Raw genomic sequence first — 12,265 nt, 5'->3', positions numbered from 1 at the left:
TAGATAAGATTTTATCATTATGTGAAATCTACATTTTAAATGTTGGCGTTTAAATATTTATGAAAGCGTGTGATCTTAAAGCACTATTTATCTATTAAGGAAGTAGGTAGTTTCTTTGATTTTAGAAGGGTTTTTTAAACAAACAACTAAATTAATTCAAAAATTTGAACTACTGCAAGCAAAAAATACTTTATTCCATTTTTATTTTAAAATTAGCCATTGTATTCTACCTTGCTTACACTCTATTATCGAAAAATATATTTTTTTGACAGAGATGAATACCGTAAATTAATACACAAAACATACATGTTTTCGTATGATACAATAATAGCTAGTGACAGTGACGAAACCAAAATTATTTTGATAGTTTGTATAGAAAATCCCCAACAGTAGTGGTGGTATATTTAGGGATTTATTTGTAGATGGGTAAGTACTATTCCACAATAAAAAGGAGTTATTGTCAATTATCAAAGCAGCCATATTTCGTATCTTCTTTGACAGCCTAAATACAGAACCAAATGACGTACTTGGCTAAAAATTAATTCCAGCTGCATGCGTAGATTCCGGGAGGAGGGGAGAATCTCAGGGTGGCCCGAACCTCCCTGAAATAAAAAAGTCCGTCTGAGGGGGCCCCGCTTGCATTTGCAAAATCTTCACGTTATCCCGTGGGCCTCATGGGAATCCTACAAATTTTCGCCCGTGATTCCAGCTATACATTTCACTGACACCTTGAGCACAACAGTCAGTGCACACTGAGTTCTTCCATACCACCCGCACTTGTCTTCGATAAAATCTGAACTCAGGTGGATTCAGCGTGACTGACTAAGCCTGCAGTATGAATCCACCTGTAGGCCGCTGTTGCAACAGCTAAGAAATTTACACTGCTCGTAGTGAACAGTCTGTATGTAACTCGAAACGTGATTCCAGTTCATTCGTGTATACTTATTCATCATATTATGCAACGCTAAAGTCATTAAAAAAATATGCAAAAATAAAATAAAATGCTAAACGTGTAATAAGAGCCAGAAAATAATAATATGCAGTAATATTTAGTGTAACTAAATACGACGTGAACCCTAGAATACAAAGTTGACGATGTGTCGTTGGTGGGAACACTTGTTTGTTCCTGACATTTTTTTTTCTTTACAGAATTTAAAAGTAAGTTTGACATGCACTTTTTATTCAGGAAGTAAGTTAAAAATTTATTTGTCGTTATTGCGATTTAAAAAGTTGATTTGTGTCTAAGATTAAAAATAATTAATATTATTTTCATCATTTTATTCCCAGTTTTATTACTCAATTATTAGTAGGACGTGATTTCTCGTCGCGGTGCGGAATACTTTTATGAATGAAAGCATAACTGTTCGTGCAAAACCATTCATCACACAAATGTCAGTTCGAAAGTATAATGTTGGAAATTTTTTTAATGATATAATTTTTGCATTTTTCCCCCCCTGAAAACACAAGCTAACACATTGATTGTTGGTGACAGCATTTTTTGTAATGTATGTAAATCTCTTAATTATGTAGAACGTTAATTAAAATAAAAATACATGTTTTAAACAGAATTGACGACTGTTTGCATTTCATGGATATGGACTGGATCGCAACACTAATTTAATGTTTCAAGTTAATAAACACTGTCAGGAAGCAAGCAAGGCAATATAACAACATTATCTTTTGGTTGAATGTAGCGAAAGGGAAAAACAGTCACCTTTCTTGCCACGATCTTGTTCGCAGATAACGCAGGTATAAGTAGCAAATGGACTCCACACAATGACAACCCTCCCATTATTCCGCCCCCCCCCCCCCCCCCCCCCCCTCGCTGAAACGCCCTCTCCCCCCTCCACCACGGCGCAGGCGACAGTCTCAGGTATATCGCCCCGCCCAACCACTGGCAGTAGCACGTGGCCAGTGGCCCACCGCGCTAAACATTTTTACTAGGGAGGCCCCTTAATAAGGAAGGTTCAAAACTCAGTTAGAAAAAAGGACACCTCCAAGCAGCAATAAAAACAATAACAGTAAAACAATATTTCTGAGGGTGAGCAAAATGCTCATAGCGCGACCAATGAGGAGTTAAAGAAAGAAAATTTACTTACGAGTAAGTGTGTCTACAAAAATTAAATCTGTGACAAGATTCCATCTATACTGGTTTGTATCATGTTAATGGACTGATGTGTTTGCATAGGATCTGCATGCGATCAACAACATGATCCAGATCTCCAGCAACAAGGTTGGCAAGCGGCTGCTCATAGACGACTCGTTGGAAGGCGAGAACGTCCCTGCCAAGTTGTCCAAAACAGTGTCCAAGAAGCTGCAAGATCTCATAGATGATAGATTGGGCCAGTCGTAGTTTGGTCGGTCGTTCCTGAAAATCTTGTGTGTGTAGTGTGCAACGTAAGCTGCAGAGTATCACTTGAGTGTTTTCATACACATTAATCATAAACAGGTTTTATGTGCATGGTATGACCGAGAATGTAATGGAAGTCGGAGAATCAATTATAACACTCATGTTAGCTATTTAAAATTCATTCAGAATTATGTGGTAATTAGTGACTGTTAATTATTTTATTATAGACTTTGTTTTTCATAATTTTTTGTTTGCATTCTTTTGCAGAATAAATTGTGATCATGTTCTTATATTTGAAAGTGTGATCAAAAAGTTTCTTTCAAGAAAACTTGAACTGATGCTTTTAGTGCTTTACATATTTTTTCCTCCCATATACACTTATTTGGAGTTTTATTAACTAGAAACTTTACTACAGGTGTATCATTTATTATTATATTAACACATATACAACACTTTAATGGCTCTGTTACACACCTGTATTTATTTTTTTATGTAATTCATCTGCGATGTTACATAGACATAGTGTGTCCATTATTTATATATAGATAATTTATATATCCTAGAATGTAGTACTATTATGTCTTACATTGAACAAGTGCATCATTTTTGTATTGTTCTCTTATGTACCTTTGACTTTGATTACAGTTTTGACTTTTTGTTGGGTTTATCCATTTTAATCACTCTGTATTGTCACTTCCTGTGATGTACTTTTTCAATGTTTTCATTGCTTGACAGAATATAATGACTGATTTAGTGATTTGTGCTGCTTAAATTTGCTCCTTTAGCATTCCAATTTATTATGGGTGTTCGAAGTTGACTTTTCTAGGGTCGCGTCGAATTCTGAATTGTCAAACTTCCGAAGTTAAAGTTATAACAACTTTTCAACAAAATAATTGCAGTTTTTTTCAGTCTAATATCTGCACATTTAATTTTAAAAATAATATTTTAAAATTTCAATATTAGTGGCACACTGGTTTTGAGTAAAAAATATGTAATGGATTATTTTGATTGAAATTTCAACAGTATTAAATGTTAACAGTAACTCAAGAGTATGAAATTATTAATAGAAAGGTGCTGATTATTTACAGTTTATCCTGACCGAAAAGAAAATGGTTGGATTTGAATGCAGGAAAACCATTTCTTGTGCATGATCCAGCTAAAGACACATTTTTCTGTGGTGATGTTTCCAGCAGCAGAAGATAAATTCGCTGTTGACTTACGTTACAGAAATGGGCAAATATTTTCCAGCTAGTTGAGAAATTTTTGGATATCTACTGTCTCCGTATGTTATCCACCACTCACATGGATTTTCTTTCCTGTTAAGTTCATTTAAATATGTACAGTTGTATTTCTGAATCCTGAGTAGCTGTGTTTCATTTGAGACATACTATAGTGCATTCCAGAAGCTTTGTGTGTCGGTACTCATGCACTATGGCTCAGGTTCATACTTGGGCACATGTTCAGCTTGCAATTTCTTAACTTAGCTGACAGTGTGGCCGAAGCCAACACTGTATCTGACAGAAAACTGCAAAAATGAGAATCAATTATTGTTCCCAAATGATACACACATCTTCAGAATACAATGGAACTTCTCCATAGTAGTTTTAATTAATGTTTTGGCAAAAATAGTACTCTCAATTTGTTTTTCCTTCCCAGTAATTTATTGCCAATGATTCTGAATGCAGTGCAATACTGGAATAACCTTTGAATGGGTTGGGTATTTGTCACCACTTATCTCTTCAGTTGCTTCTTCGAGTGGCTGAAGAATTTCAACTGGTCCATGAACGTGCCTCCACTTATTTGCATTGAGCAAGCTAATCCCACTGTTATTTAGTGCACAATAACATGTTGATGCTACCAGGATAGCCAACTGCTGTTATTAGAAATTCTTAAGATGTAAAATTGTTAAAATGTATATAGATAATTCACAATTGCCCTCTTTTGATAGGAACTATAAGTAATCAATGCATGGCTTTTGTGTGTGTGGGATGAAACAAATCTTTCTGTTCATACTTACATATTTACTGTTTTCTCAGTGCACGTAAAAAAATTGATGCAAATGTACTTGGTTTTTTATATATAAATCATGTCACGTTGGCCAGCCTTTAGGAAATTGTAAACATAAGATTGGCACTGCTGACCACCACCACAAATTTTATTTCATTTACTGTAATAAATAACATCAATCATTGTTACGCCAGTGTTGAATGAAGCCACACGACTATAACTAGAGTCCCGTAAAAATGGTTTTATTTTTCCTTAAATTTCGTTTTGAAAAAATCAAATTTCGGTTTTATTTCGCTGTTTTGGTTTTTCATGTTTACTTTAACTTTTGAGAATGGTTTTATGACCTACAAGTTTTGCTTGGCTAAATAATAGTGGCACGGCGTATACTCGTATACTGCACTCTAAAGTCAACACTATTGGCAAATAAAAATTGTAGGCTTGAAACAGCTCGGCACGGCCCGGTGCCGCCTAGCGCGCTGCCTCGGCACGGCCCGGTGTCGCCTAGCGCGCTGCCTCGGCACGGCCCGGTGTCGCCTAGCGCGCTGCCTCGGCACGGCATGTCTCAACTTAGTATTCTTTTAATATTTCTTGCTGCTGTTCTTTGTCCCGTTGACGCCGTATTCACTTGCTCTGCGGTCGTATTGCATTTGCTGAGAAGTGTAGTTACGGCAGTTAAAGGTCACTGATTTTGCTTATCAATCGGCGTAGTGCCATGTGTTCATGTTTACGAGTAGTAGAGGTGTAAAAGTAACGAAAAAAAGTGTACCCGTATGTATTCGTTACTATAACAATTAGTACTCGTTACTATCGTGTCGTTACGTTACTCGTTACTTCTGATACCGCATAACATGCAATGTTATGTTGCAGCAACGAATCGAGTCGTATTGCGTACGCGTACAGTATGACGTCACGTAAATAATAATAAATAGAATATAAACAATTAACAATATTTGATAATTAACAGTTTTTGTTAACCAAGAAACAATTAAATCTCATTAGAGCGGTTTTATTATATTATCTCTTTTAAGATAAAAACAACAAAAAACGTGAAAATACGCGATAATAAATAACAAAAACATACATATTTCTAATTTGTAAAAAATACTTTCTTATAAACAGTAAAAAAAACTTGGACGACAAATTTCCATATTATACTTAATAAACAAACATCGTTCTTTGTAACGTAAATTCATCGAATATGCGCGCGCATGCGTAAAACATACGAAAAATGCGAGTAACGAAATCCAGCCGTGTGTAACGTTTCGTTACTCGATACTAGATGGCGCACCCGTTACTCAGTCAGTACCGAATACATACGGTTTGCTACACCTACAGCTCTAACGAGTAGGTTGCCAAGCCAGTCAAACGTAGTTGAAAGCATGAGGTTGTTAACTGTTCAACATGAAAGGAAGAATTAAAATTTTATATTTCTCTACAAGATTAATGTGTAAATACAGCGGGTTGAAAATCATGGCAGCTATATTGTGTTGAAAACATCGCCGGTATTTTTTATTAACTTTGTGTTGATGCTCAGGTACATTTTTCTCTTTTTAATTAGTTTATGATTGCAATTACTGCTTTCGTTTCAAATTGTAATGATTACGTGACGGGAATACTGTAAATCATTATTTACTTTCATTACTACAAAGCGGCCATGTTGAAACTTAGAAAAATGGCGATGTGCCGTCAACGTCGTGTTTACTTGTTTTTCGCGATGTCTTGCATGGGTGGTCTAATTCATTATTATCAGTTTTATTTCTCGATGCTGTGCGATTTCGGTGTTTTGTCGCGAATTAAGGTAAATTGTGGTGTTATTTCGCGATATCGCGATTCGCGAAATTTCCGTGTCTCTAACTATAACGTATCATTGATGATTCCTCTCAAAGAAAATTCTGTGTTAACTTTGAATCTGAGTCTGCAAGATTCATTTCAACTTTGAACATCCATATAATTTATTATTACAATGTTACAATCATGACTTATTATTTCATTTTGCTATAAAAAAAAATGCTCCTTTAGCATGCTAATTTATTATTACAATCATTAACCAAGCAAATGTGAGTGGAAAGACTGCAAACAAGATGTAATTCAGTTGGTGGCACATTGTACACACCAACACAGTTGAGAGCATCTTTAAGCTTAAGTTGCTTAATGAGTTTATCATAGCTCAGGATTATTGTTATGAATGTTTTTAGTTTATTGTTGACATTACATGCGAATTCTGTGATAGATGTTCTGCAATATTTAAAGTTTGTTTTGCATTTCATTGAACTTTTTGTTTCGGTTTAAGATTTTTTTGTAAACTTCCCCATTTGTATGCATTTTAGCAAAGTAAAAATTTCTTTACTAGTTGACATGTATGTTTGTCTTTTTTATTTTGCTGAATCACTTAACAGAATATCAGGGTTTTTTTTTGTACTCAAGGTAATCCAACAAAGCAATTGCATCACAGTTTGTTCATAAGGTGAGACTATTATTTGATCTATTCTATGCCAGACTTCCTCCTAATGGTAAAGGTGTTGCATTTTTTACAGTCTGGAGAACATTCCAGTCAATTCAGCTGTGCTGACTTCTGGTAGAAAACTCTTACAGGACCCTCTCCAATATTTTTCAAACTGCTGATTAGATAATTTAAATACAGTAAACTCCCTATTATCCGTGGGCGGATGATCCGCGGTGCGGATTATCTGCGCATGCTGAGAAAAAATACATAACGTATGAAAATCTGGATTTTATTACAAGTGGGCAAATTTGAACTCTACTGACGAGTGAATTGTGTGCAGTATACAGTAAAACGCCACAGGCCTTCTCGGAACTCTTGCAGTAGGCTGGCATGCATTGCTATTTTTGTCTCTGTCGCACTTAGTTTCTAGCCGTATTGTTGAGCACTTTTATGTGTACATTACTGAAATGTATTTTATGTTAATTATTCAGTAAAATATTTTTTAGCATCAATAAAAAAATTTTTACTGTTAATTGTAACTTTTACTGTAAACAAATGTTTAGATTTTTAAATTGTAATTAATGTTTCCCATTTTCGGCTCTTTTGTGGATTATCCGCGATTTTCACTATCCGCGGTGGCCCTGCCACTTAATTTCGCGGATAATCGGGAGTGTACTGTATTCAATAAAGCTCTGCATGAAACTCATTCAAATCAACAGAAAAAAATAAATACCAATACAACAATCTGTCAGTTCAATATTTTTTTCAGGTCTTTTTCGCTTTTATCGCAACCATTTCTAATTGTTCAAAATTTCCATCTTCTAAGCGAATAATTCGATAGTCGATGTAATAAGCATGCCGCTATCTGCACGTGAGGGTGGTAAGCCACGTTTACGATTCTGGCAGCGAATTCTAGTGGCGGGTGCGGAAAGTGTGCGATTCGCGTCCAGAAATATACTTAAAAATTAATTTCACTAAACAGTGTGATGCATTGCCATGTGGCTTTTATAATATGTTATAAATATGTTGTGAAATAATAATTTATATGTAATATAAATTCAATAATTATATAAGTTAATATTCTCAGGGCCTAGGCAACCATTGGTCGTTGAAACGCCTCCATCACTGCAAAAATACACCATTTTCATCTCACATCTGCTTGTGCCATGGCCCTCCACAAGTCACAGGGTGAAACATTTGATTATATTGTTTATTCTTATGAATAAATACATACACAACTCGTTTACATCGCTCTCTCATGAGTTATAAACCTTGAAGGCTTGTTACCGAGGTTATATGTTACACATCACTGGTGTGTTCTGGTGCATAGTCACACACTGTAAAATGACCATGCAAGGTTCTGTTTGAAGTAGTACAGCTATAGGGACGGTGGAGACTGGACTCGTAAACGTTTCTACAGCTATAACTGTAATAACTCTCTTCGTTGACTTACTGAAGCCAGTACCATAATACTGTACTTCATGTACTAATAATATTTCTGAATGTTCAGTGAGACAACTGAAAAACCTTTGGAAAAAATATAATTTTCATTTTGCCAGCAGAGGCCACCTTGACCAGTACTTACACAAAAATATTGACTTTAAAATTAGGTTATATTCAATGCACAACAATTCATAACAAAAACATCCTACTTTTATGAAATGTAACACCACCACATTCTTCCATCAAATTTTGTAAATATTAGATTGAATTGAATTAAATACATAAGGTATTGGCAAATTAGGTAACTTTAAATCTCCTATTTTAATTACACAGCACTCCAAATCTCAAATTTTCACTTTAGGGGTAAAACTGAACATCTTTGATGCAAAAACCATTGGATTCTGGATCCTTAGATATCATTGGAATCAGTGAGATCTGCAGATTCTAGAATCATAATTGACTCGATGCTACTTGTACTTACATACTACATAAATAGAAAAACTTATTAAAAGAGCCTTACGACACGCTTACAAAAATTTATAAATAAAATATTTCTTAAGGATACCCAAAAAAGACATTAAAATCAAACAAACTGATCATCATACAGCCACTATCCAAAACTCTACCTTTCTATTCATAACATGCATGCAAGTTTATAATCGCTGGAAGAAAAAAAAATTGTTCAATTCACTGAACAAATTTCAAGACATCCAACTTAGAAACTGAAGGAAGAGTAAAGAATAAAAACTGAAGAAGTACCTACACAAATAAGAAAGTATTTAATAATGTTGTTAGAATGTGCTTCTAGTTTTATGAGTACCAGACACAGAGGTTCAGAGAGTTGCATAGAACTGGTCCTGGAACTCCAACTCAAACAACAATGATTTTGGTAAAAGAGTTCTGAAAATTAGCAAACTAAACACGAACATGGCAGAGTGAATGAACATCTGCACTCTCTGAACTATTCACCTCACTCTTCACCCAGATGTTGAGGTGAATATCTCCAGCAACATCAGGTGGCAAGTTGACTGAGAGCCAGGGCTGTGATGACACGAGTGTCAGCAGCGCCATGCCTGCTCCAACGACCGCCAGCTTGTACGTCAAGACATCCCAGGCACCGACGTTCACCGGTGGCATCCAAGTGAACCGCACCGTCCTCTTGTCTGCACCAATGTCACAGCCAATGCCTGTAACCTCTGCTGGGAAGTACCACTTCCTCCAGCGCTTTTCAAATTCTACACTACTTCTTCTTTCTGACAGGTTTTTTAGTTCTTGGAATGCACTGCCCAGCACCTCGACAAAACCATCCCCGACAATCGTATCCTGGAACATTCGGTACAAGTATGCGGGATCGTGACAGCAGTACACGGCCGGCACCGGGTATACGGACCTGACATGCTGCTGCTCATCGGGCGAGAGATGTACAATTCCTCCGAGAAGAGGGGGAGACTCAGGGTGGGGAACAGAATTACTCTCTTCCATGTTAGTCCACGACCTGTATACAAGTCCTAAACTTTTCAGGTTGCAGAGACTCCGAACGGCTGAAACGTGACTTGCATTTATTGCATAGGGAAACATTTCAATGACTACAGAACCAGGTTCCATGAACATGCTCAATATCATTGCAGATCCGTGCATTCCAACAAGCAATTTTGATTCAGCCAACAAGGACACTATATCACCAGTACGATTGACCGTCAGATCTACACTGTAAAATTTTTTGTCACTCATTTCCGGAAAGTTACTCCTAACTGCATTTTTTACTGACTCTATAACAAAATGTTCATTTAATATTTTTCTATTAATTTTTCTACTAACCAACACACTTTTGTACATCGTAGTTCTTACTGCATTGTCAAGTAGCTTTTTCTTAATGAAAACAGAAAACTTTCTCACCATTTCTCCGGTAAGTTTTGTATTTGAAACAGGTCCTTGTGGTTTACCAAAACCATATTGATACCAAACACTGTCTCTGACAATACCAGTTCGACATTCATCGAAACAAATCAATGTATTCTTCTCTTCTTTGTGTAAGTGCACGGGCTTCGTGTGTGAAAACAGACTATACAAGTTCTGAAAAGGTCCATTTTCTCCTTCGTCAGTATATGCCAGATTGTAAGTAGATACACATTTTTCAATATTACCTGCACAAATTAACATATAAGTAAAAAAAAGAGGCATTAGGTCATCATGAATAACATGCATGATATTGTCCCACTTAAATCTATGCAATAGTAATACAGATCTCAGTCTTTTTGTTGAATAATTTAGGGCTGAGTCATTGCCATGAAAAATCATCAATTTCAAACTAAGATTGTTGTGGTTTTGTACAGATGAAAGTTCAAGATGTTTCAAAATATTATTATTATTGACACCATGCAGAATAGAATGTGGAGTAAACACAAAAATAAATTGCTTAAGACGAGGAGAAAAACATAAATTTCTAAATGTACACAACATATTCCCAGTATCATCAGTTTGACACCACACTGATGTCGCATTATCTGAAAGTTCTTTATTTCCGGAAAAGTCAATAGGAGCAAAAAGATTTAAATTATAATCAATGTTTACAAAACTGATAATTAAAAAAGACAAAAATAATATAACAATACTAGCTTTTAGCATTCCAACATGAACTAAATTAATACTCAAAATACGTTTCTTCCCTAATTTACTCTGGGATATATCTATTTTTTTGTTTCCTAAAAATTAAAGAAAATAAATAGTAACTAATAAAAATATTTTATCATTCATTGCCACACCAAATAGTAACAACAAGACACACAAGCTAATTTAATTCACAACGGTGCTAAACCGACTCTAGTCCGCACTATACAAATATCTACCTCCCTCCCTTTTCTATGTTTACAAAACAATATAATATTTTGAATTTAAAAAACTTGTTTATCATCACCACGGTCTTACAGATACGTCTGACATTAAAGTCACTACAATTTTCCATTCGGGACAGCCTGTGAACTAACAGCGCTAGTAGTGATTAATGGGAATATTATTAAAATGTTTAATTAATTTTAACTCTATAGCGTATTAGAATTTGGCGTCAGTTTGGGATTTTAATTATTTTACAAGTTGTTTAATGTTTCAAAGCGAGTATTTATATGTTATATGTCTTTAGTTGTCAGTAGAGTCAGTAGAGTTGGAGTGTTGAGAATGCTATTCCCAAACGAACTGGAATCTACCATAAGAAAGCATTATTAAATTTTACATGGTATTTAAATCAAGGATATTCATTTGCTTTTCTTTTTAATTTTAGGGTAAGTTAAATTCTTTCAAGTGTTATTTATGAAATGCTGTTTTGTTTTTTAAGTAAGTAAAAGTAAGTTTTGTTTAGTTATTCATAATCTAAAGGCCAAAAGATAGTTTTTTTTTATTTTAGTGCTTATATTCTAGAGATTCGTTTAAATATAATGAGTTTTAGGCATGATAGTTAATGAAATGAATAAAAGCTACTATTATATTATGTTGCACATTGTGCCCAGAATGTGATTTTAGAATTAAAAATTCATTTCAAGATTTTTTTGATTATGATAAAATTTAAAGACTTTTTTTTATTAAGAACTTACAGTATTTTTCACTTACACATATGGTTGCTGCAAAATTTTCACCCATGTAATGCTTGTAAGAAAAGCTAACACATGTGCTGCGTTACCATACAAATGGAGTTAATTTATTACACTGAATTAGATTTAAAATTTAAGATTAAGCAGAAATGTGATGTTTTTATTTCCATCCCATTTCCTTCATTACATCCAGGTAAAATGTAACAGTGAGTCATTTTCTCTTCACTACTTCGACTTAACTGCCAGTCCTATGTTACATTTACAAGTTTCACAGGTCAGCTTGTGCGTCGTCAACCACTTCAGGACCAAAGAGAAGTGGTATATGTGATTCTCAATTTTTTCCGAGTACATAAACACTTTCTTTCAGGCAGATTATCACAAAACGACCAAGGTACCCTTCAACCATGTAGACGATCATTGTTTAAAAAGTGGCCATTGCAC

The 12,265-nt window shown here is 35.0% G+C and overlaps 2 protein-coding genes across 5 annotated transcripts in view; one reads left to right on the top strand and one right to left on the bottom strand.

Annotated features, from left to right (window-relative positions):
* Positions 1-7,214, top strand: part of LOC134532858 (retinoblastoma-like protein 2) — a 56,755-nt gene extending 49,541 nt beyond the window's left edge. For 3 of the 4 annotated variants that reach the window (XM_063369854.1, XM_063369855.1, XM_063369853.1), the window contains exon 18: positions 2,189-7,214. In XM_063369854.1, the coding sequence (XP_063225924.1) occupies positions 2,189-2,353 (165 nt within the window). In that variant the 3' untranslated portion in view covers positions 2,354-7,214. The remainder of the gene's footprint in view (positions 1-2,188) is intronic. The other variant, XM_063369856.1, reaches the window with a different exon arrangement.
* A 782-nt stretch (positions 7,215-7,996) lies between these two features.
* LOC134532859 (protein O-linked-mannose beta-1,4-N-acetylglucosaminyltransferase 2-like) lies at positions 7,997-11,099 on the bottom strand. Its single transcript, XM_063369857.1, has 2 exons — positions 11,006-11,099; positions 7,997-10,387 (listed from the first exon to the last, which is right to left on the bottom strand). Exon 2 carries the CDS (start codon positions 10,140-10,142, stop codon positions 9,159-9,161), a length of 984 nt encoding a protein of 327 aa, XP_063225927.1. The 5' UTR covers positions 10,143-10,387; positions 11,006-11,099; the 3' UTR covers positions 7,997-9,158.
* Between the last annotated feature and the right edge of the window lie 1,166 nt (positions 11,100-12,265).

The sequence above is a fragment of the Bacillus rossius genome, chromosome 6 (assembly GCF_032445375.1).
Source record: "Bacillus rossius redtenbacheri isolate Brsri chromosome 6, Brsri_v3, whole genome shotgun sequence".
In the NCBI taxonomy this organism is placed as follows: domain Eukaryota; kingdom Metazoa; phylum Arthropoda; class Insecta; order Phasmatodea; family Bacillidae; genus Bacillus; species Bacillus rossius.
The sequence above is the reverse complement of the archived record's forward strand: the minus strand, read 5'-3'. Positions and strand labels throughout refer to the sequence as shown.